This window comes from Eleutherodactylus coqui, chromosome 5 (genome assembly GCF_035609145.1).
Source record: "Eleutherodactylus coqui strain aEleCoq1 chromosome 5, aEleCoq1.hap1, whole genome shotgun sequence".
NCBI classification, from domain to species: domain Eukaryota; kingdom Metazoa; phylum Chordata; class Amphibia; order Anura; family Eleutherodactylidae; genus Eleutherodactylus; species Eleutherodactylus coqui.
The window spans coordinates 247,277,529-247,304,046 of record NC_089841.1 but is presented as its reverse complement, the minus strand read 5'-3'; the positions used below and the strand labels follow the sequence as shown (position 1 = coordinate 247,304,046).

The 26,518-nt window shown below is 48.1% G+C and overlaps 1 protein-coding gene across 2 annotated transcripts in view; it reads left to right on the top strand.

The window, feature by feature from the left end:
* The first annotated feature begins 224 nt into the window (after positions 1 to 224).
* The window catches only part of LOC136628496 (solute carrier family 46 member 2-like), a 37,989-nt gene continuing 11,695 nt past the window's right edge, over positions 225 to 26,518 (top strand). Inside the window, exons 1-4 of one of the 2 annotated variants that reach the window (XM_066604450.1) lie at positions 225 to 238; positions 18,320 to 19,366; positions 22,462 to 22,545; positions 23,340 to 23,496. In XM_066604450.1, coding sequence (XP_066460547.1) covers positions 18,340 to 19,366; positions 22,462 to 22,545; positions 23,340 to 23,496 — 1,268 coding nt within the window. In that variant the 5' untranslated portion in view covers positions 225 to 238; positions 18,320 to 18,339. Of the gene's footprint in view, positions 239 to 12,778; positions 12,889 to 18,319; positions 19,367 to 22,461; positions 22,546 to 23,339; positions 23,497 to 26,518 lie in introns of those variants that run through there. The other variant, XM_066604449.1, reaches the window with a different exon arrangement.

Below are 26,518 nucleotides of genomic sequence, written 5' to 3'. Positions count from 1 at the left end.
GCCAAGGGAGGAGGTAAGTGTTAAAAGCTGGGAGGCAGATGAGGAGCTAGAGTCATTAGTAGGGATGTTGAAATCACCAAGGATGAGGGTTGGGATTTCACAGGATAGGAAGTGGGGGAGCCAGACAGCAAAGTGGTCTAGGAACAGGCGGGTAGGACCTGGGGGGCGGTAAATAACTGCGACACGCAGAGGCAGTGGGCAGAAGAGTCGCAGTGTGTGGACTTCGAAGGAGTGGAAGGTAAGCGAGGGAGCTGAGGGAATGACCTGGAAGGTACAGTTTGGGGAGAGGATGATGCCTACTCCTCCGCCGCATCTGTCATCCGATCTGGGGGTGTGTGAGAACTGCAGGCCATCATAGGACAATGCAGCGGGGGAGGTAGAATCGGACTGCTGTATCCAGGTTTCCGAGAGGGCGAGCAAGTTCAAGCGTTTACTGGTGAAAAGGTCATGGATAGTTGGGAGTTTGTTACACGCAGATTGGGAGTTCCATAGGGCGCATTTGAATGGGGCAGGGGGGGCATTTTGGTAGAGAACAGTACGGGGTGGGCAGGGTAGCAAGGGTGAGCGCATGACTAGGGGATTTGTGTGGGTGGCTGAGGTGTTTCTTTGCAGTATTGCGGTGCTGGTGGCCTTTAACCCCAAAGGACATGGCCCATTTTGGGCTCAAGAGCGCCACAATGTTTTGTGGATTTGATTTCCCACTTTCGTAGAGCCATATATATATATTCTTTTATTGCCGTAGTCTCGCCCGTATAAGGACTTGCTTTTGCCGCTGTGAATTGTATTTTTTATTGGTTCCCTTTTTTTTTTGGTGAGTATTATGTATTGTAAAACTTATTTATTTTATTTTTTTTTGGGGGGGGGGGGGGGGTAGAAAACGCATTAATCCTGCCACGTTTTATTTAAAGCGTCAATCATACAGCGTTATTGACAATACATTATTTCAGGGGGTCAGAACGATTACAACGATACAAAAACATTTTAATTTTGGTATATTTTTTCCTCTTCTGCAGGCAAAAACCCCTTTTGTTTTTAAAATGATACTTAGTTTTGAAGCGTTGCATGGAAAGTGGCGTACGCTTGTTATTTTTCCATGGACGGAGGTCTGTGAGGGCTTGTTTTTGGCGTCACGAGCTTTAGGTTATATTTGTATCATTTTTGGGTACATATGGCTTTCCTGTTAGTGACCGCTTTCCATAGACCTAACTACGGAAAGTGCAGCCCACTGTCCACCAGCGGACAATCATAGTGCTTCACCGCTTGCGGGATTCACATCGCGGCATGCTGCGATTTGCCGCAATTCTCCGCAGTGAGCATATCTATCAGATAGACTCACAAAGGAGACCTGTCAGTTCTCCCCCCTGCTCCCGTGGAAAGGGGGCCTTCTAATGCTCATGGACGGATTTTTGCCGTGTTTCACGCGGCGGAAATCCGCTGCTATTAGGTTCTATTGAACCCAATAGCTCAGTGCCCACAAGCGAGATTCTGTCACGGATTTACACAGCAGGGAAAGAAATTGCGGCGTGTTCTATTCTACCACGATATTCCGTGACATAGGTCTCTATTAATACAGTATTAATGGAGACCTCCCGGTGACCGAGGAATAACGTGCGTTATTCCGCGATCGCCAGCAGGGATTTTTTTGTTTATCGTGGCGTAATGCCACGGCTGAATCCCGCTCCAGCCGTGGGCATCTGGCCAAATAGCTCAATGTTCACGCTGCAGAATTCCGCAGTGTGAAAGAAACTGTGGCATGTTCTAATTGCCATGAAAAAACGTCCGGAAACCGTCCGTCATGCGATACTTCCGCCATGAGCACAGCAGAAGTACCGCGGAAAAACACGTGGCTGGCTTCTATTATAGTCAATGGAAGACCTCCGTTGCATGCGATCCGGAGAGGTGAGTATGGGGACTTCTGGGCTGCTGCTGCGATATGCTGCTGGCAGAGTCCGCCACGGCCATGGGAATGAGGCCTAAGGGCTCCTGCCCACGGACTGAGTAGGATACGACCATGGTTTAATGCCACGGGAATCCCATGGAGATAAAGAAGTCCCTACTGGCGATTGTGGAAAAACACATGTTTTTCTGAAGTGTCCGGGAGGTCTGCTTTAATACTATTTCAATGGAGTCCTCATGTGGCGCAAAAACGCACTAAAACGCAGCACACCGCAATTCTTTTCCGCGGCATAAATTTGCAGCAGCATCATGCCACCGTGGAAACCGCTGCAGAAATCCAGCCCTAAAGGGGACAAGCGGCGATATCACATATGTGGGGTTTAGCTGAAATGTTTAATGTGCTTCATGAAAATAGGGGAAAGAAGAGCAAAAGAGGGGTTTTTTTTAAAGAAAAAAAAAAGTATTTTATTTTTTGTACACTATTGATTTGGTGGCTGGCAGAGCAGGACGCCTGTATCTGACGTCCTGTTGCTATGACAACCGAGCGACTCAGAAGGAGCTCCCTTCCTCTGTGAAGCCTTTCCATGTCTTCACCGAGCTGCTGCTCTCTGCAGCTCCCTGAAGGTGTGTATAAAAGCAGCCAATCAGCAGCTTGCACAGAGCTCTGGGCACAGCAGTGAGGGGGTGTATGTGGCTGCCAATTAGAAGCTCTGGGCGTTCCCTTCACCTCAGCCCGTCTCCACCCAGCAACCTGGTGGTGACAAGATACAAGAATATTATACACATGTACCAGTCAGACTCGAGCTGCTTAGTTTTTTGTTTTTTTTTAAACTTTTGTAGGAATAAAAAGTTTGGAAGGAGAGAGCCATTAATGGTGGTAACACTGAACGGTTTTGTAAGAATAAGCTATAGACACGCCTGGTTTTAAAAAAATAATTTTTATTGAAGTAGTTAGCAGATGTTTATTTTAGTAGGTATTCTAGCTAGAAGCATTAAAGGGTTCCAATGAGTTATCCCCTATCTATGGGATAGGGGATAACTAGCTGATCGGTGGCGATCCGACCACTGGGACCCCCACTGATCACAAGAACAGGGGCTGGGTCGGTACCCAAATGAAGGGAGCGCAAGTTGGGCAGTGCAGGAAGAAGAGGTCGGGCAGGCACATTGCACTCTATTCATTTCAATGAGAGCATTTGACTCGGGAATCTTTGGCGCTCTCATTGAAATGAATAGAGGACATTGCGCTTGCCCAACCTGTGCTTCTCACACTGCCCAACCTGGGCTCCATTCATTCGGGGACTGACTGGGCCCCTCTTCTTTGTAATCAGTGGGGGTCCCAGCAGTCGGACCCAAACCGATCAGCTAGTTCTCCCCTATCCCATGGTTAGAGGCTAACCTGTTGGAATCGGAATACTCCTTTAAAACATTACCAAATATACATTTCTCATACACAACCTCCCCACTTACCGATCCCACAAACCCCCCCCCCCCCCGCCCTATCCCACAAACCCCCCCCCCCCCCGCCCTATCCCACAAACCCCCCCCCGCCCTATCCCACAAACCCCCCCCCGCCCTATCCCACAAACCCCCCCCCGCCCTATCCCACAAACCCCCCCCCCGCCCTATCCCACAAACCCCCCCCCCCGCCCTATCCCACAAACCCCCCCCTCGCCCTATCCCACAAACCCCCCCCTCGCCCTATCCCACAAACCCCCCCCTCGCCCTATCCCACAAACCCCCCCCTCGCCCTATCTCCCACAAACCCCCCCCTCGCCCTATCCCACAAACCCCCCCCTCGCCCTATCCCACAAACCCCCCCCTCGCCCTATCCCACAAACCCCCCCCTCGCCCTATCCCACAAACCCCCCCCTCGCCCTATCCCACAAACCCCCCCCTCGCCCTATCCCACAAACCCCCCCCTCGCCCTATCCCACAAACCCCCCCCTCGCCCTATCCCACAAACCCCCCCCTCGCCCTATCCCACAAACCCCCCCCTCGCCCTATCCCACAAACCCCCCCCTCGCCCTATCCCACAAACCCCCCCCTCGCCCTATCTCCCACAAACCCCCCACCCCCCCCTCGCCCTATCCCACAACCCCCCCCCGCCCTATCCCACAACCCCCCCCCGCCCTATCCCACAAAACCCCCCCCCCGCCCTATCCCACAAACCCCCCCCACCCCCGCCCTATCCCACAAACCCCCCACCACCCCCCCGCCCTATCCCACAAACTCCCACCACCTCCCTCCCTATCCCACAAACTCCCACCACCTCCCTCCCTATCCCACAAACTCCCACCACCTCTCTCCCTATCCCACAAACTCCCACCACCTCTCTCCCTATCCCACAAACTCCCACCACCTCTCTCCCTATCCCACAAACTCCCACCACCTCCCTCCCTCCCTATCCCACAAACTCCCACCACCTCTCTCCCTATCCCACAAACTCCCACCACCTCTCTCCCTATCCCACAAACTCCCACCACCTCTCTCCCTATCCCACAAACTCCCACCACCTCTCTCCCTATCCCACAAACTCCCACCACCTCTCTCCCTATCCCACAAACTCCCACCACCTCTCTCCCTATCCCACAAACTCCCACCACCTCTCTCCCTATCCCACAAACTCCCACCACCTCTCTCCCTATCCCACAAACCCCCACCACCTCTCTCCCTATCCCACAAACCCCCACCACCTCTCTCCCTATCCCACAAACCCCCACCACCTCTCTCCCTATCCCACAAACCCCCACCACCTCTCTCCCTATCCCACAAACCCCCACCACCTCTCTCCCTATCCCACAAACCCCCACCACCTCTCTCCCTATCCCACAAACCCCCACCACCTCTCTCCCTATCCCACAAACCCCCACCACCTCCCTCCCTATCCCACAAACCCCCACCACCTCCCTCCCTACCCCACTAACCCTGCCCCTCCCCACCATATACCATCTCAAACTTATAGGGCTTTTCCAGTGAAATACTATTGATGATCTATCATCAGGATAGGTCATCAATAGTTGATCATCTGGGGTCTGTGGCTCAGGATCCCCACCCGATCAGCTGAGTGGGAGCATGCTGCCAGCGCCGCAATAACACAGAGGTTGGAGTGGAAGTGTCCGGGCGAATCTCTGCGTAATGGCCGGCGCTTTAAACTTCAAGCATGGCTCTCATTGAAATCAATGAGAGCTGTGCCTGCAGTTAAAAGCATCGGCCACTACATATAGGTCGACATGGAGACTTCTGCTCTGACATCAGTGTTATTGTAGTGCTGACAGCATACCCCACTCAGCTGATTGGTCAGGGTCCTGAGCGACGGACCCTGACCAATCAACTACTGATGACCGATCCTGATGATGGTTCATCAATAGTATTTCACTGGAAAACCCCTTTAACTTCTAATTATTTACTCTCAGATTTCCTATAATGCTAAATTCCTGTAACATTGTTGTGTTCGGAATTGCCTGTTCAGCAACTGCACTTCCACAGCCAGACTTGGCGCTGGCTACTCTGGATAGCAGGATCTAGGGACCGCAGGTTTTAACCCTTTAACCTCTGTACAGGGATCTGGACTTCGCAGCTACGAATCCCTAGGTTGCATCTCCAGAGTAGTCGCTGACTGGTGGACCAAACAGGCAACAAAGAAAACCACAAGCTGTGGAGTCGGTACTGGGTAATCAGGTCAAATTAGACTCAACAAACAGAATCTGGATCTGAGAGTAAAACTACTTGACAAATACACACCCTCCCTATCCCACATACCCCACCACCTCCCTCCCTATCCCACAAACCCTGCCCCTCCCCACCATATACCATCTCGAACTTATAGGGCTTTTCCAGTGAAATACTATTGATGATCTGTCATCAGGATAGGTCATCAATAGTTGATCATCTGGGGTCCGTCGTTTGGGACCCCGACCGATCAGCTGAGTGGGAGCATGCTGTCAGCGCCGCAATAACACAGAGGTTGGAGCGGAAGTCTCAGCGCTGACCTCTGTGTAGTGGCCGGCGCTTGTAACTTCAAGCATGGCCCTCATTGAAATGGCACCCTAATTCTGATTCTGCCACAGCCTGAGTGTTCAATCCCTTCACGCCGTCCGGACTTTGTATTCGCTGGTCCACACGGGTTTCTTCATATTTTACCATGGCAGATAAATGGCGAATGATCCATTGTTCTCCATGGTTGGCAGTTGAAAATGATGCATCATGGGATATAACAGCTAATCTAACACACAGGGGCTGGGCTTATCTGTTGTGACAATGGGAGACGTATGACATTATCTAAAGTCAGTTGTCTTTGTTGCCCATAGCAACCAATCACATTGCAGCTTTCACTAATTACACTGCTGTTCTGTTGGTATTATATAGGCCATTTTTGCTATCAGTTGTGAGTTGAGAGTCCCAACTGAGGACCCGTTATTGCGGCTGATGGTAGGGACTGCTAGGCCTCCTGCACACGGGCGGAGGTTTCAGTAATTTGCATGAATCACGTTTTATTTACGTCATATAATAACTCTCTCCTCGCCCTCCAGTTCTCCTCTTTCTCTTTACATTCCGCCTTTTTCTACCTTCTGACTTATCGGCTCGGTTTACATTCAGGTCCGCATGCCCTCTCCCTCTAACTGTCTGCACTAAAATGGCTGCTGCTACCATGGCAACTGTAGTAACAATGCCCATACAGGCTCTCTGACTGTCCCTCTGGATAGAGAACAATTTGGGGTATGGCTGCCATTAACTTTGGTGGCCTAATTTATCAAATCGGTCCTCGTTGCTCATAGCAACCAATCACTGCTCAGCTCTCATTTTTTATACTGCTGAGATAAAATGAGAGCTGCGCTGTGATTGGTTGCTATGGGGCAACAAAGAGTCCCGTGTACCCTTTGGAATGGGTGTAGCAAGGGGCTTCCGTGGTAGTACTGGGGGCGCACTGTATTATCAGGAGGGGCACCAGCTGACCCTGGCTGGGGTATTTAGACTGAAGATGGGGCAGGGAATGAAATCTTTGCCCTGGGTGACAGAAAGCCCAACTACAACCACAACTAAGTATGAGCCGCACCTTCACCTTCTCCGGATTCGCTCTCCGTCTGTTCATGGGTCCGCACAGGTTTCTCCATCTTCATATTTTACGGATTGCCGGGGATGATCTGTTTTCCTCGGATGGCAGATGGAAATGATGCGTCATGGAATCTTAATGGCTAGTATAACACGCAGGGGGTGGGGCTTATCTATTGTGACACCTTTTAAAAGAACACTTGTCTTTGTTGCCCCCAGCAACCAATCACAATGCAGCTTTCACTGCATATTCTGCTACTGAAAAATGAAAGCTGCTTGTTCTTTGACAGTTTTCATAAATCTTCCGCAATAATCAGTATTATCGTCACAGATGCACTAATCGGGTCTAATAGTGTAAATTCAGACCAGCCAGTCTAACAATGGGCCATATTTATCAGCATGTCCAATACTGGATGATACATTTGATGCCTCCTCAGACGCCTCTATCTAACTCTACACCCCCTATTGGTCGGCTGACTTTGAGCCAAACTTTTGGGACACATTGTTACATTTAAGTCATGACTATCCTTCTCACTAAAACGCATCCTAGAAGTTACTGGATACTAATAGTCCGCAGACTGATAGACCTAATAAGATATGTTATTTCCATCAGACTAGAACTGCTCTGCCACACTGCTGCCCCAACAAGCAAACATGGCCGATATAAGACCCACAGAACATTAGAAATAATCCAGGTTTTAATCCTCTGTTGTATAGAATAGTCTTTGCCACCCATGGCTCGCAAGGGGTCCAAATTGAGGACTGATTACCATGACTGGCATAAAATCCACTATTTGTATGTTATTTTTCTCCATGTCATACTACTATTGGTATCCAATAACTCCTAGTGAGCGGCTCAGACAGACACGGTCTTGCATTGCATGAGATTGATTTGCAACTGTTACAAAACACACTGCAAAAAAATCTAGAGCTAATATACAGTATGTATGCGGACATGCCGGCTGCTGAATATATTCTGTAGGCTTTCTAGGTGCTAGTATTGGTGTATCTCAACTCAAAAATAGATACACTTTCATCTTGAACCTCTAGCATATGGTATCCTACAACATCGGTGTATCTGATTCCCTGCTGCTATGCCATCGATTCCAATGGTGATTGGCACTGGTGCATTATGTCTCCACCAGAATAATGGGTGGAGACATGGTTTGGCAGTCCTGAGTTTAAGGACACTCCCTGAGCTCGATCTCCTGCCTCATCCTCCTGGTCCCCACCCACATGCCGCTGGAAGCCAGGCTGGCCCTGAAGCTACGGCCGCTACAGCTGTTGGTTGGCCAGCTGTGACAGCGGGGAGGAGAGTGACAGTGTTCCACCCTGCAGAGGCCACAGGGGGAACTGTAGCGGAGGACAGCTATGAGCAACGCGCCATTGTGGGGACAACAATGACAGCGGGGCCGGCTACAGCGGCCGCAGGGGGAACAGGGAGAGTGACAGCCGACAGCGGGGCCGCCTGCAGCAGCCACCGGGGGAATCATAGCGGACGCCAGGTATGAGGGACGCGCTGTAGCCGGAACGATTCAGTGAATGACAGGCGAGAGGCGCCTATGATTGGCTGAGCACCTCAGCTAATCAGAAGCAGCTCTTTCAGCAGCCAGGGATTTTAATTCCCTGCTTGCTGAAAGAACTTCAGTGCAGAGCCAGGGACAGCGCAGACAGGACATGGCTGAGCCTTGGCAGCTGAAGATAGGTGAGTATGATTTTTTTTTTTTACACCTGTTTGGGGTTTTTTTCAGGGAAGAGCTTATATTTAAAGACCTTGCCTGAAAAACAATTAAGGGGTGCCGGTAGCTGGATACCCTACCGCAGCTGTCATCTGTGACTGCTGCGGTAGGGAATTCTTTATTACCCGCGAGCATAAAGAAAACATCTGCTGTGGCAGATGTGTTCTTCATCCCCTCGGGGGACACCATTACTACAGGGGTGACTGTGGGATGTCACTATTACTAAAGGTGGCTGCTGTGGGATGTCACTATTAATACAGGAGCCACTGTGGGATGTCACTATTACTACAGGGATCACTGTGGGATGTCACCATTACTACAGGGGGCCGCTGTGGGATGTCACCATTACTACAGGGGGCCGCTGTGGGATGTCACCATTACTACAGGGGGCCGCTGTGGGATGTCACCATTACTACAGGGGGCCGCTGAGGGATGTCACCATTGCTACAGGGGGCCGCTGAGGGATGTCACCAATGCTACAGGGGGCCGCTGAGGGATGTCACCATTGCTACAGGGGGCCGCTGTGGGATGTCACCATTGCTACAGGGGGCCGCTGTGGGATGTCACCATTGCTAAAGGGGGCCGCTGTGGGATGTCACCATTACTACAGGGGGCCGCTGTGGGATGTCACCATTACTACAGGTGGCCGCTGTGGGGTGTCACCATTACTACAGGTGGCCGCTGTGGGGTGTCACCATTACTACAGGTGGCCGCTGTGGGGTGTCACTATTAACGCTGGGGTTGCCCTGTGGGGTTTCACTATTACTACAGGTGGCTGCTGTGGGATGTCACTATTGCTACTGGGGGAGCCGCTGTGGGATGTCACTATTACTACTGGGGCCGCTGTGGGATGTCATCATTACTACTGGGGGAGCCGCTGTGGGATGTCACTATTACTACTGGGGGAGCCGCTGTGGGATGTCACTATTACTACTGGGGGAGCCGCTGTGGGATGTCACTATTACTACTGGGGGAGCCGCTGTGGGATGTCACCATTACTACTGGGGGAGCCGCTGTGGGATGTCACCATTACTACTGGGGGGAGCCGCTGTGGGATGTCACCATTACTACTGGGGGGAGCCGCTGTGGGATGTCACCATTACTACTGGGGGAGCCGCTGTGGGGTGTCACCATTACTACAGGAGCCGCTGTGGGGTGTCACCATTACTACAGGAGACGCTGTGGGGTGTCACCATTACTACAGGGGGCCGCTGTGGGGTGTCACCATTATTACAGGGGGCCGCTGTGGGGTGTCACCATTACTACAGGGGGCCGCTGTGGGATGTCACCATTGCTACAGGGGGCCGCTGTGGGATGTCACCATTACTACAGGGGGCCGCTGTGGGATGTCACCATTACTACAGGGGCCGCTGTGGGGTGTCACCATTACTACAGGGGCCGCTGTGGGGTGTCACCATTACTACAGGGGCCGCTGTGGGGTGTCACCATTACTACAGGGGCCGCTCTGGGGTGTCACCATTACTACAGGGGCCGCTGTGGGGTGTCACCATTACTACAGGGGCCGCTGTGGGGTGTCACCATTACTACAGGGGCCGCTGTGGGGTGTCACCATTACTACAGGGGTCGCTGTGGGGTGTCACCATTACTACAGGGGTCGCTGTGGGGTGTCACCATTACTACAGGGGCCGCTGTGGGGTGTCACCATTACTACATCCACTACGCTGTAGGATGTGACTAATGTGGGCTTTAAACAGGATTTTACATCGAGACACCCCCCCCCCCCACACCTTTCCTTTGTTATGATCCCTTCTGTACAGACATGTGAGTGTGTGTGTGTGTGTATATATATATATATATATATATATATATATATACACACACACACACACACACATGAGAAATGTCCTGTCTGACTGATTGATTCATTAACCCAGAGCTGAAACTACTGAGGTTAGAAACATGACATTTGGACAGAAGCCTCTTTGTAGAACGTAGAGATCCACTAAGAAAGGGGGATCAAAGTTTGTATAGTAAAACAATAGCTAAAGCAGCCATGAACTTGGAACTTTGCAAAAATTATCTATTAAACACATATTTTACCGATTGTCGAAAACGCTGACCTACATATTTGCCCGGCTGCTACTAATTCACACAAACCGACATATCAGCAGAATAGTCAGCAGAAGTGTTCTAATCATTCCCATCACAATCCGGAGATAAAAAGGGATTCACCACGTGCGCCAATATCTCCTCCTGTTAAATGTTAGCTATTGCTCCCTGTTATCAGCCATATCAGAATGAGGAGGAGATGACTGTAGTGGGGTAACAAACAAAATCATATTCCTATACATATGTGTGACTGATAATACAGGGTGGGCCGTGGAAAAGGTTGGCCGGCACTGCACTCCCATGAAAGCTAGCTAAAATAAAATCTGTCTTTGATGCCGATAGCAACCAATCACAGCGCAGCTTTCATTTCTTAGACTACTGAGGTAAAATGAAAGCTGCGCTGTGATTGGTTGCTGTGGGCAACAAAGACAGATTTTATTTTAGACAGCTCTTTCATATATTTCATCTATAATGGTTGTTGAAGTTTTAAACATAAACAGCACAATGGCGCCTCATCCCGTCGTACCTGTTATTGGTGATGGTGCTGCCCGCTTAGAGCAATATCCCATACTTTGTACCATACTGAAGTCATGGCCAGGGAGGGGCGTGAGGAGATATTGGCGCATGTGGTGAATCACTGGTAACAATGGGGTCCCTCCCTGTGTGAAGCCATTCCACGTCTCCACCGAGCTGCTGGTCTCTGCAGCTCCCTGAAGGTGGCTGAAGGTGTGTATTCAGCAGCTAGCACAGAGCTCTAGGCACAGCAGTGAAGGTGTGTGTGTGTGGCTGCCAATAAGAAGCTCTGGGCATTCCCTTCACCTCAGCCTGTCTCCACCCAGCAGCCTGGTGGTGACAAGATACAAGAATACCTCCTGTTCATTCCACATGTATCTTGCACAGGAAAGGCATCTAATTATGTAGCATATCTGTTCATTCTACTGTAAATAATCTATATATCCTGTTCAGTCCATGCATGTCTTGCACAGAAAAATCTTTTTATACCTTTCTTTACATTTTCACTAAGGGCGACCTCAGACGACCATATTTACGCATGTTTTTGCACATGCAAAATTTGCAAATGCATTGAGCAGAGAATAGAACCCATTGTTTTCAATTGATTTTTTTCATAATTTCACGGTCTATTTTTGCTCGCATTTGCACACCTAAGACACCATAGAAGTCTGGGGGGTTGTACAAATGCGCACCTGATCCCTGCAAAATTGCGCAATCAACTGTGTAATTTTGTTGGGAAATCTATAACATTGGGGACTAATCAAGCATGGATGAATCCAATTTGAAAGTCCAGTAAAATGCGCAACCTTCAGAGTGCAAGACGTCATGCTATCCCGAGTGTCTATGAGCTTACGGTCATCTGACCCTGTGTAAAAGCACCCTGACGCCATATTACACTACTTTTCCAACTCCAGTCCTCAGGACCCCCAACAGGTCCTGTTTTCAGGATTTCCTCAGTGTTGCACAGGTGATGTAATTATTATCGGTGCCTCAGACATTGCCACAGGTGTTCTTACTATAGGATATCCTGAAATCATGACCTGTTGGGGTCCGTGAGGACTGGAGTTGGGAAACCCTGGACTACTAAACTGCTTTTGAAAAGTTTTGATGAGCTGAAATGTTGCAAGGCTGAAATACAAAGTCTCTCCACTAAGTGCTACGCCGCTCGCTCACTTGGCTGGATATGACTTGAGGGCTGCGGATCAGGTTCTCTCTTGTCATTTTTTCTTTTCCATTAGAAGTCAATGGCTCCATATCCAACGCTACAGGCAGCCACATCCTGTTTTAGCTGTATGTGTGAGCAGCTGTACGGTAAAATGGGATGTGACCCTCCATTAACCAGTTAATGACTGCATAGAAATGCAAACACATTAGCTAAATTATCCTTTCATATTTCAGTATGTGAATGTCTGATGAAATATTCTCTCTTTATATGGTCCTCTGTGAACACTTTGTAAGAAAATCTGTGCACATACAAGGGGGAGGGGCTTGTTATTCACAAAACCAGAAGTAGGAAAGTAAAGAAACAGTAAAGTTTCCGTCTGTCTGCAGCATTCCAGATCCTCACTGAGCTGCACACAAGGCTTCTATTATCTATATGCAATGATTTAGGGAAGTGGAAGTAAGTACCTTCAATTACTGCTTGTGTCCCTGTGATTATGTGAGATGTCTATCTCGGGGCTAATAGGCGGATTTAGGATTATTGAGGTAAAATATGTATATAAATCTAAATAGCGAGTCGCAGGTTTGGGAAAGAAGCAGAAATGGTTTTCTGTCTTTACAGACTCAATCTTTGTATCAGCAGAAACGTCACTGTATCACTTCTACTAGACGCATGTAGATACTTTGTTGCGTACGTCACTGTATCACTTCTACTAGACGCATGTAGATACTTTGGTGCGTACGTCACTGTATCACTTCTACTAGACGCATGTAGATACTTTGTTGCGTTCGTCACTGTATCACTTCTACTACACGCATGTAGATACTTTGGTGTGTACGTCACTGTATCACTTCTACTAGACGCATGTAGATACTTTGTTGTGTACGTCACTGTATCACTTCTACTAGACGCATGTAGATACTTTGTTGCGTACGTCACTGTATCACTTCTACTAGACGCATGTAGATACTTTGTGGTGTACGTCACTGTATCACTTCTACTAGACGCATGTAGATACTTTGCTGTGTATGTCACTGTATCACTTCTACTAGACGCATGTAGATACTTTAGTGCGTACGTCACTGTATCACTTCTACTAGACGCATGTAGATACTTTGCTGTGTATGTCACTGTATCACTTCTACTAGACGCATGTAGATACTTTGTTGCGTACGTCACTGTATCACTTCTACTAGACGCATGTAGATACTTTGTTGTGTACGTCACTGTATCACTTCTACTAGGCGCATGTAGATACTTTGTTGCGTACGTCACTGTATCACTTCTACTAGACGCATGTAGATACTTTGTTGCGTACGTCACTGTATCACTTCTACTAGACGCATGTAGATACTTTGTTGCGTACGTCACTATCACTTCTACTAGACGCATGTAGATACTTTGTTGCGTTCGTCACTGTATCACTTCTACTAGACGCATGTAGATACTTTGTTGCGTACGTCACTGTATCACTTCTACTAGACGCATGTAGATACTTTGTTGCGTACGTCACTGTATCACTTCTACTAGACGCATGTAGATACTTTGCTGTGTACGTCACTGTATCACTTCTACTAGACGCATGTAGATACTTTGTTGCGTACGTCACTGTATCACTTCTAGACGCATGTAGATACTTTGTTGCGTACGTCACTGTATCACTTCTATTACACTCATGTAGATACTTTGTTGCGTACGTCACTGTATCACTTCTACTAGACGCATGTAGATACTTTGGTGTGTACGTCACTGTATCACTTCTACTAGATGCATGTAGATACTTTGCTGTGTACGTCACTGTATCACTTCTACTAGACGCATGTAGATACTTTGCTGTGTATGTCACTGTATCACTTCTATTAGACTCATGTAGATACTTTGTTGCGTACGTCACTGTATCACTTCTACTAGACGCATGTAGATACTTTGGTGTGTACGTCACTGTATCACTTCTACTAGACGCATGTAGATACTTTGGTGTGTACGTCACTGTATCACTTCTACTAGATGCATGTAGATACTTTGCTGTGTACGTCACTGTATCACTTCTACCAGACGCATGTAGATACTTTGGTGCGTACGTCACTGTATCACTTCTACTAGACGCATGTAGATACTTTGCTGCGTACGTCACTGTATCACTTCTACTAGATGCATGTAGATACTTTGCTGTGTACGTCACTGTATCACTTCTACTAGACGCATGTAGATACTTTGGTGCGTACGTCACTGTATCACTTCTACTAGACGCATGTAGATACTTTGCTGTGTACGTCACTGTATCACTTCTACTAGATGCATGTAGATACTTTGCTGTGTACGTCACTGTATCACTTCTACTAGACGCATGTAGATACTTTGGTGCGTACGTCACTGTATCACTTCTACTAGACGCATGTAGATACTTTGTGGTGTACGTCACTGTATCACTTCTACTAGATGCATGTAGATACTTTGCTGTGTACGTCACTGTATCACTTCTACTAGACGCATGTAGATACTTTGGTGCGTACGTCACTGTATCACTTCTACTAGACGCATGTAGATACTTTGGTGCGTACGTCACTGTATCACTTCTACTAGACGCATGTAGATATTTTGCTGCTTACGTCACTGTATCACTTCTACTAGACGCATGTAGATACTTTGGTGCGTACGTCACTGTATCACTTCTACTAGACGCATGTAGATACTTTGTGGTGTACGTCACTGTATCACTTCTAGACGCATGTAGATACTTTGTTGCGTACGTCACTGTATCACTTCTACTAGACGCATGTAGATACTTTGTTGCGTACGTCACTGTATCACTTCTACTAGATGCATGTAGATACTTTGCTGTGTACGTCACTGTATCACTTCTACTAGACGCATGTAGATACTTTGGTGCGTACGTCACTGTATCACTTCTACTAGACGCATGTAGATATTTTGCTGCTTACGTCACTGTATCACTTCTACTAGACGCATGTAGATACTTTGGTGCGTACGTCACTGTATCACTTCTACTAGACGCATGTAGATACTTTGTGGTGTACGTCACTGTATCACTTCTAGACGCATGTAGATACTTTGTTGCGTACGTCACTGTATCACTTCTACTAGACGCATGTAGATACTTTGCTGTGTACGTCACTGTATCACTTCTACTAGACGCATGTAGATACTTTGTTGCGTACGTCACTGTATCACTTCTACTAGACGCATGTAGATACTTTGCTGTGTACGTCACTGTATCACTTCTACTAGACGCATGTAGATACTTTGTTGCGTACGTCACTGTATCACTTCTAGACGCATGTAGATACTTTGTTGCGTACGTCACTGTATCACTTCTACTAGACGCATGTAGATACTTTGTTGCGTACGTCACTGTATCACTTCTATTAGACTCATGTAGATACTTTGTTGCGTACGTCACTGTATCACTTCTACTAGACGCATGTAGATACTTTGCTGTGTATGTCACTGTATCACTTCTATTAGACTCATGTAGATACTTTGTTGCGTACGTCACTGTATCACTTCTATTAGACGCATGTAGATACTTTGCTGCGTACGTCACTGTATCACTTCTACTAGATGCATGTAGATACTTTGCTGTGTACGTCACTGTATCACTTCTACTAGACGCATGTAGATACTTTGGTGCGTACGTCACTGTATCACTTCTACTAGACGCATGTAGATACTTTGCTGTGTACGTCACTGTATCACTTCTACTAGACGCATGTAGATACTTTGCTGTGTACGTCACTGTATCACTTCTACTAGACGCATGTAGATACTTTGTTGTGTACGTCACTGTATCACTTCTACTAGACGCATGTAGATACTTTGGTGCGTACGTCACTGTATCACTTCTACTAGACGCATGTAGATACTTTGCTGTGTACGTCACTGTATCACTTCTACTAGACGCATGTAGATACTTTGTTGCGTACGTCACTGTATCACTTCTAGACGCATGTAGATACTTTGTTGCGTACGTCACTGTATCACTTCTACTAGACGCATGTAGATACTTTGTTGCGTACGTCACTGTATCACTTCTACTAGACGCATGTAGCTATTTTGCTGCATACACACTCCTGGTCATTGAAAAGTGTGCAAAACAACCTTAATGTTGGATTCACATGGATAAGCATATTTGTGCGCCTTTTTGTGGAATGGGTGTTGGGCATTTGTGCGTTCACTGTGTATTTTACTGCACTTTTTGTGTGCATTCATAGCAAAGTGAATGAGATAGAGAAAATCCTCACGTAAATTGAACTGCTGTCAATTTATACAGCAGATATAGGTGTAGAAACGAGGAAGCCATATCGATATCTGCGTGTTACAAGTGGATTCTGCTGCAGAGAACCCGCCATGTATGAGTATACCTCTAGGAGGTCACTGATGAGCGCTGTATCCCTCTCCAGATATAAGGCTGTTTTCATGATCTAGTGATTTTAGGCCAGATTCACACCAGTGTGTTTGTGCTCATTTTGTGGAATAGGCACTGCGTATTTGCGCGCACAAGTACGTGTTTTACTGTACTTTTTGTGTGCACAAAAAACCATGCACTGATAATATCAGCCATTGAAATGGCCAATACTTTCATGAGTACTTTCAAATGTTCTCTTTCCCTGTGTAAATGCCCAGGAAAATAAGAGCATGCTGTGTCATTTTTGCAGGACCGAATTGTGTGCACCAAATACGCAGATATGAATGAATTCATTTAAATCAGTGTTTCCCATCTCCAGTCCTCAGGGACCGCCAACAGGTCATGTTTTCAGGATTTCCTCAGTGTTGCACAGGTGATGTAATTATTGTCGGTGCCTCAGACATTGCCACAGGTGTTCTTACTATAGGATATCCTGAAAACATGACCTGTTGGGGTCCTAAAGGGCTGGAGTTGGGAAACATGGATTTACATCAATGGGTTCTATTTTCTGCGTATCGTATGCATACATTTTTTCCGCACAAATACACTCATTTGAATTTGGCCTTAAAAGGAACCTGTCATAACCTTGAGATGCATTATTTACGATATGGGGCTCAAAGGTCCGGGATCGGGGTGTCTGGGGAGCGTTGTTTTTTACTCCCCAAGCGCACCATTCCTGCACTGTGTGTCCCTCCTAAGTCCACGGACGACAGCACCATGACTCTTTCTGTATGCACCAGACTCACACTGCTGGCATACATAGACTTCAGGGGGGCGCAGCGTAGGAGCAGGGCGCCTGAGGAGTATAAAGCAGCTCTCCCCGAACTCTCTGTTCCGTGACCGTTGAGCCCCGTAATGTAGTTGATGGGCTCAAAGGTCCTGACACGTTCCCTTTAAGAGCGCAATCTTGGTGATCTGTGAAATTTCAAGAGTTTTAACTTCTAGCCCAGAAAATTAACTGTGTCCTGACTGTTTTTGTACAAACCTGTTTCCAGTAACATTTTGTCCCAAAATATTCTTGAATGTTTTATGAACTTGGGTGATATTCCAGTTTTAGAAAATAAAGCTTATTTATTGCATGATTTAAAGTTAGATAATTTTCTTATGTACCTTCTCTATCAATTCATCACATTTTTAAGACCCGTGCTTACAGTCAATCGGAACCTTCTTTGTTTACTTGAAGGGGGTAAAATCTTGAAACAGTCTTTAAAAAAAAAAAAAAGTTTGCTACAGTGTTGCCAATAGATCAAAATGTGATTGTTGCCAGCGAGAGAAACCAAGTAATCTTGTAGATATGATACCTTGTAATGGCTAACAAAAAGAGATGATGTTATAAGGAGCTTTTGAACCTACTTTGGATTCTTCCTCATGCCTGAAGAAGAAACCTAAGTAGATTCGAAAGCTTGGCCCATTAATATCTGACTTTACGTTTCCCTAACTCAACTGTTTTGTACTTTCCTGAAGGACCTGCCAATCCTACAGAGATGACTAGGATGTGGATTGAGCCAGTAGTTGCCGGAGCTCAGATTGCCAGCTCGTTCTATGACACAGCACTACTTATGGTGGTAAGGGACTATTACAACTCAACCATCAACAGCCATGAGTCTCCTACCAACTCTAGTAATGATGACTTGCTACAGAAAGCCATCTCTAACTTCTACATCATTTATAATGTCATCATGGGATTAACACCTCTTCTGTCTGCCTACATCTTGGGAAAAATTGGAGACATGACCAGCAGGAAGGTGACGATATGTGTGCCATTGCTTGGATACCTCGTAGCAAGAATGTTTTTGTTGTTTGTCATCATCTGGGAATGGCCGGTGGAAGTGATGTTTGGCTCTGCAGCACTGAATGGATTAACTGGCTGGTTCACAACCTATTGGGCTGGTGTCATGGCTTGGGCTTCCTTATGCTCTTCGGAAAGAAGACGATCCCATCGGCTTATTATCATTGAGTTGGTGTATGGCTTGGCGGGCTTTGTAGGCAGTTTGGTATCAGGACACTTATTTGTGTTTTTACATATAACGAGCCATCAAGGAACTATCCTCATGTTTTGTAGCATTGGTTGCTATGCCTTTTGTGTCATATACTGCATTTTTGTTCTGAGGACACCAGAAGAGCATTATAATTCAGAAACCACCAGGCTTTTAAAAGAATCTAGGAATACGACAATACATGCGGATGAAACAGAAAACTCCGTTCTTGAAACGCCATCGAGGCTCATCCTTATGACACTGTTTGTCAGTGCTATACTTTATAATGTAGCTTTTACAGCAACTGATGATGTAGTCAATGTGTTTGTACTAAAGAAGCCTCTGAGTTGGGGTCCAGTAGATGTTGGTTATGGCAATGCCGCGGCCTACATGTCATTCATCACCAGCTTCCTAGGAGTTTTTGTTTTTTCCCAATTTACAGGTGATCTGGGATTGATTGCGATTGGAATCATTTCATTTGGTTCCGGACTCCTGATAATGGCTTTTGTGCGTACAACATATATGTATTATATTGGTAAGTATATATATCAGGGAATACGCGTGTAACAATTCACATAATGTTATCACCCTCAGTAAGGGAAGCAAGACAAAATAATCTTGTAGATTAATTTGCTAACAGCAATTATGGTTTGTTCTACTGTTTTTCTTTTTACAATTCACATATGCCACTATTCATTCCTAAACCATTGTAATAATACAAGCTGCATAGAAATACTAATAAGGCAGTACAACGGGGTACTAGAGCCTCCATGCCCACCAGTATCACACCTTGTATCCAAGCTAGAGGCGATACAACGGGTTACTAAAGGCTCTATGCCTGCCCGTATCACAACTTGTATTCAAGCTAGAGGCAGTACAACAGCGTACCAGAGCCTCCATGCCTGCCTGTATCACAACTTGTATTCAAGCTAGAGGGGGTACAACAGGGTACTAGAGCCTCCATGCCCGCCCTTATCACAACTTGTATTCAAGCTAGAGGCGGTACAACAGGGTACTACAGCCTCCATGCCCGCCCTTATCACAACTTGTATTCAAGCTAGAGGTGGTACAACAGGGTACTAGAGCCTCCATGCCTGCCTGTATCACAACTTGTATTCAAGCTAGAGGGGGTACAACAGGGTTCTAGAGCCTCCATGCTCGCCTGTATCACATCTTGTATCCAAGCTAGAGGCGATACAACGGGTTACTAAAGGCTCTATGCCCGCCCGTATCACAACTTGTATTCAAGCTAGAGGCAGTACAACAGCGTACCAGAGCCTCCATGCCTGCCTGTATCACAACTTGTATTCAAGCTAGAGGCGGTACAACAGGGTAGTAGAGCCTCTATGCCCGCCTGTATCACATCTTGTATCCAAGCTAGAAGCGGTACAACAGGGTACTAGAGCCTCCGTGCCCGCCTGTATCACATCTTGTATCCAAGCTAGAAGCGGTACAACAGGGTACTAGAGCCTCCGTGCCTGCCCGTATCACATCTTGTATCCAAGCTAGAGGTGGTACAATAGGGTACTAGAGCCTCCCTATAAGGGGTCAGGTGTCCAACATAAATTTTTCTTTTGCTTAGATATTGTAATCACATACCGTGTTTCCCCAAGAATTAGACCTAGCCTTATATTAATTTTTGCCAAATTAATTGGTACATCAAGAGCCAGCACTTGATGAGCCAGACACAGCCAGTCAATGAATGGCTGTGATTGGTTCATCGAGCGCTGCAGTGAGTGACTGAACTGTGGTGCTCCAGAACCAATCAGAGCAATTGCTTGCTGGAGGCGGGGTGTGTTACCAGCAAGCGATGTTCTGTCGGTGCTGAGAACTGCAAGCAAGCCTGCCGGAACGCCTGTTAGGTAAGTATTGCCTCTTTCATGTAGTGTAGCTAGGGCTTATATTTTGAGCCTCCCCCACCCCCCACATACTCTCCCCCAAAAATCAGGGTAGGGCGTATGTTTGGGGAAATATAATATTAACATTACAATCACACAGAGAAAGTATCATTTGATTCCATAGACTCAGACTGGTCGAGTTGGAAGGGACCTCCAGGGTCATCGGGTCCAACCCCCTGCTCAGTGCAGGATTCCCTAAATAATCCCAGACAGATATTTGTCCAGACTTTGTTTGAACACTTCCATTGAAGGAGAACTCCCCAACTCCCATGGTAACCTGTTTCACTCATTGACCCCCCTCAATGTCAGAAAGTTTTTTTTCTAATATCTAATCTGTGTCTCCTCCCTTTCAGTTTCATCCCATTGCTTCTAGTCTTTCCTTGTGCAAATGAGAATAGGGCTGATCCCTCTGCACTGTGACAGCCCTTCAGATATTTGTAGACCGCTATTAAGTCTCCTCTCAGCCTTCTCTTCTGCAAGCTAAACATTCCCAGATCCTTTAACCGTTCCTCATAGGACATGATTTACAGACCGCTCACCATCTTGATAACTCTTCTCTGAACTTGCTCCAGTTTGTCTATGTCTTTTTTTAAAGTGGGGTGCCCAAACTTGGACACCATATTCCAGATTAGGTCTGACTAAGGAAGAGTAGAGGGGAATAATTACCTCATGTGGTCTAGACTCTATGCTTCTCTTAATACATCCCAGAAACGTGTTTGACATTTTGTCTGCTGCATCACATTGTTGACTCATGTTCAGTCTATGATCTATTAGTGTGCCCAAGTCTTTTACACATGTGCTGCTCCTTAGCCCAATTCCTCCCATTCTGTATGTGCATTTTTCTTGCCCAGATGTAGGACTTTGCATTTCTCCTTGTTAAATACCATTTTGTTAGTAGCCGCCCACTGTCCAATCTTTTCTAGATCTTTTTGAATACTCTCTCTCTCTTCCCTAGTGTTAGCTATCCGTCCTAGCTTTGTGTCGTAGGCAAATTTGATTAGTTTCCCATCAATTCCCTCCTCCAGACCATTTATAAAAATGTTGAACAACACTGGGCCTAGGGCAGAGCCTTGTGGTACCCCACTTGAGACATTCTTCCACTTGGATGTGCAGCCATTTATGACCACTCTTTGAGTACGATCACTCAGCCAGTTGTGAATCCACCTAACCGTTGCCCTGTCAATCCCATATTGGTCATATTTTGAATACGTATGGTATGAGATACTTTGTCAAATGCTTTACTAAAGTGAAAAGATATACTATATCCACCGCATTTCCCTGATCAACCCAGTCGGTTATTCTGTCATAGAAGGAAATTAGATTCGTCTGGCATGACTTGTTTGTTAGAAACCCATGCTGGCTCTGGTTAATTACTCCATTTTTATCCAAGTACTTGCACACATGCTGTTTAATAATCTGTTCAAAGATCTTTCCCGTTATAGAAGTCAGGCTCACAGGCCTGTAGTCTCCTAGATCCACCTTCTTCCTTTATTGAAGATTGGAAAAGGGCAAATGTTGTCCCTATCTTCTGGGACTTCTCCTGTTCGCCAGGAATTTTCAAAGATTAGTTCCGACAACTCCTTTTTTTAGTGCTTGATCTTTGTCTCACAATGAGTGTTTGTTATCCTTTTGATATATAATATATAGTTGAATACGTGATTTTTTTTTTTTGACCTGATACATTATTCTTCTGAAATATTTTTTGTGTAAACATTTGAAATGTATCTTTCAGCTCGAACTGTGATGATGTTTTCATTGATCCCTACACCAACTATCAGATCAAAGATATCTAAACAAATTCAAGGATCCTCATATGGTAAGATGTCACAATGTTAAATGCAGAGAAAAATACTCGTTACGATTTAGCATAGTTATTTTGTACTGAAGGCAGGACACACAGTGCTCTCTGCAATGATTTTTATCCTGACACAAATTTACAGCGCAGTTTTTCTGCTCTTGGTGAATAGGTTTTCTTAAAACCCCATTGCTTCATATTGTACTGGACATAGGTGAGGAATTTTTGTGCAGAAAAATTCCATAATTACCATACGATATGTGAAAGGTTTTAGGCCGCCTGCACACGGGTAGGTTGGACCCCGCGTGCGGGATTCCCGCAGCAGAGTTTGACCTGGTGACCCCAGTTTAACCCTCTGCTGTCTGCTCCTCTGCTGCTGATGTGCTGGCACACATGCGCAGTACAGCGGATGCTACACTATGGCGATGGCGCGGCTCCTGCGATCATTCTGCAATGATGATGGTAGAATGGCCACGGGACGGATGGCTTCTATTGACTTTAATGGAAGCCGGCTGTGCATAGCCCTCACAAAATTGCAGCATGCTGCGAATTCTGCCCCACAAGTGGTAAATTGCAATCGATTTCCACTCGTGGGCCATAGTCGTGGGCATCGCGTTTTGCCATAGCATGCTATGGGCTGGATTTGCTATAAAATCTGAAGGCGGAATCCTGCTCCGCTCTCCAATGTAAATCGGCCCGTGTGCAGGAGGCCTGAGTAATTAAGTTTATGCAGAGGATGTCTGCCGTTGGATACATTTTGTTTAAATCCTTATAGAATCCCATACAACTAATTATTTTACTATCTCTTTTTTTAGGCAAAGTGTTTGTTGTACTACAGCTGGCAATAGAAATTGTAGCAGTGAGCTCTTCTGCAGGGTTCAACAAGCTTTACCAAGCCACATTAGATTGGAACAGCGGATTCTGTTTTATCTTGTTTGGTGTCTTGGCATTCATCAGCATTATTCCCATTGGGTACGTAGATGATGCACAATCCTTCATAACACTTGCTGTACAGCCATTGTACCTATACGCATCTGATTATTTAATACATCTTAAAGCAGTTATCCAGGAAGTGGCCACCGGGATTAGAGCAGAAGATACTTCTCCAACCCATCTAGTGGCCGGTGCTTGTAATTGCAGGCTGGGGTCCCACTGATTTCAATGAGACCTGCGGATACAATGACAAGTAGCAGTGGCAGGGTTCCGAGCAGTGGCTTCCACTCCGATCCTGGTGTATCCTGGCACTGACATTAAATATGTAAGGGTATAAATGTAATTATAGTTGTGACTAGTATACAAATGGGCATACAAGATATACAAGACCTTGCCATGCTCCTGACACGTCTGCTTTAATAAATACTTGTACTTTTCTTAGTGAAACACCATTTGAATGTTATTCTTTCGGTAAATATATATGAATTCATTGACTTCTGGGTCAGCAGCCCATTGGTTGTGTCCCTACACAGTGATGATAGTATGAGATGAGGCTGTGCAAGGACACGCCAAATTGACATTGGGAATGGCAACATGTAGTTGTCAATTTATTCATACATTTCCAGGAGGAATAACAGAGGAACAATACAATGTAGAGTATTAAAAAAAATGTAAGCAAACGGAAAGGCTTTAGTTTACTTGTGTACCATTAGCATTCCCAATTTTTGGGGACAGGAAAATCCTGCTGTCTGCAACGTTATTTTTCCGCCCTGAAAAACAGAAACCTGCAGAACAAAAGTAAATGGAAGCCTTTGCTTTCCCTTTTTTTGAAACTCCATCCAAATCAATGGGGAAAAAACGGATCTGTATTTCTCCACTTTAATGTAGTTTCTCTCCTCCAAAAATGGAGCAGACAGATGGAAACCCCGAACTGACCCCCTACATAGGTGCGAGACCACCCTAAGAGCTTTAGCAGTGGCTTCTTTTTATACTATACTAGCTTACCCGTCGCGTGTTGCTGCGAAGACAGACATACATACATTCGTTTTTACATATCTAGATAACACCCAATCACAGCACAGCTTTCATGTTACCTCAGCAGTATAATATATAACAACCAATCACAACGCAGCTTTCATGTTACCTCAGCAGTAAGAGAAATAATAACCAATCACAGCGCAACTTTTATTCTGCCTCAGCAATATCAAAAATAGCAACCAATCACAGCGCAGCTTTCATTTTACCTCAGCGGTATAATATATAGCAACCAATAATGACGCAGCTTTCATATAACCTCAGTAGTATAAGAAATAGCAACCAATCATAGCACAGCTTTCATGTTACCTCAGCAGTATAAGAAATAGCAACCAATCACAGCGCAGCTTTCATTTTACCTCAGCGGGGGGGGGGGGGGGGCGTGGCGGGCGTGTGTTTGTGTGGGGCGGCGCGGCGGGCGTGCGTGTGTTTGTGTGGGGCGGCGCGGCGGGCGTGCGTGTGTTTGTGTGGGGCGGCGGGCGTGCGTGTGTTTGTGTGGGGCGGCGCGGCGGGCGTGCGTGTGTTTGTGTGGGGCGGCGCGGCGGGCGTGCGTGTGTTTGTGTGGGGCGGCGCGGCGGGCGTGCGTGTGTTTGTGTGGGGCGGCGCGGCGGGCGTGCGTGTGTTTGTGTGGGGCGGCGCGGCGGGCGTGCGTGTGTTTGTGTGGGGCGGCGCGGCGGGCGTGCGTGTGTTTGTGTGGGGCGGCGGGCGTGCGTGTGTTCGTGTGGGGCGGCGCGGCGGGCGTGCGTGTGTTCGTGTGGGGCGGCGCGGCGGGCGTGCGTGTGTTCGTGTGGGGCGGCGCGGCGGGCGTGCGTGTGTTCGTGTGGGGCGGCGCGGCGGGCGTGCGTGTGTTCGTGTGGGGCGGCGCGGCGGGCGTGCGTGTGTTCGTGTGGGGCGGCGCGGCGGGCGTGCGTGTGTTCGTGTGGGGCGGCGCGGCGGGCGTGCGTGTGTTCGTGTGGGGCGGCGCGGCGGGCGTGCGTGTGTTCGTGTGGGGCGGCGCGGCGGGCGTGCGTGTGTTCGTGTGGGGCGGCGCGGCGGGCGTGCGTGTGTTCGTGTGGGGCGGCGCGGCGGGCGTGTGTTCGTGTGGGGCGGCGCGGCGGGCGTGCGTGTGTTCGTGTGGGGCGGCGCGGCGGGCGTGCGTGTGTTCGTGTGGGGCGGCGCGGCGGGCGTGCGTGTGTTCGTGTGGGGCGGCGCGGCGGGCGTGCGTGTGTTCGTGTGGGGCGGCGCGGCGGGCGTGCGTGTGTTCGTGTGGGGCGGCGCGGCGGGCGTTCGTGTGGGGCGGCGCGGCGGGCGTGCGTGTGTTCGTGTGGGGCGGCGCGGCGGGCGTGCGTGTGTTCGTGTGGGGCGGCGCGGCGGGCGTGCGTGTGTTCGTGTGGGGCGGCGCGGCGGGCGTGTGTTCGTGTGGGGCGGCGCGGGTGTGGGGGGGCGGCGCGGGTGTGGGGGGGAGGGGTGGGGTTGTGGGGAGGAGGGGGGGATGTGGGAGGGGGGGCGGTGTGTGTGTGTGTGTGGGGGGGGGGGGGGGGGAGGGGTGTGTGTGGGGTGGGGGCGGGGGTGCGGGTGTGAGGGCGGGGGTGCGGGTGTGTGTGGGGGGGTTGTGTGTGTGGGGGGGGGGGGGGCGTGCGGGTGTGAGGGGGCGTGTGTGTGGGGCGGGTGTGTGTGTGGGGTAGGTGTGCGTGTGTGTAGGGCGGGGCGGGTGTGTGTTTGTTTGGGGTGGGTGTGTGTTTGTGTGGGGCGGGGCGGGTGTGTGTGTTTGTGTGGGGCGGTGTGGGGCGGGGCGGGGCGGGTGTGTTTGTGTGGGGCGGGTGTGGGGGGGGGGGCGGGTGGGGGGGGGGGGCGGGTGTGGGGGGGGGGGGCGGGTGTGTGTGGGGGGGGGGGGGGGGGGGCAGGTGTGTTTGTGTGGGGCGAGGCGGGTGTGTGTTTGTTTGGGGTGGGTGTGTGTTTGTTTGGGGGGGGATGTGGGTGTGGGGGGGGGGGATGTGGGTGTGGGGGGGGGGGATGTGGGTGTGGGGGGGGATGTGGGGGGGGGGGA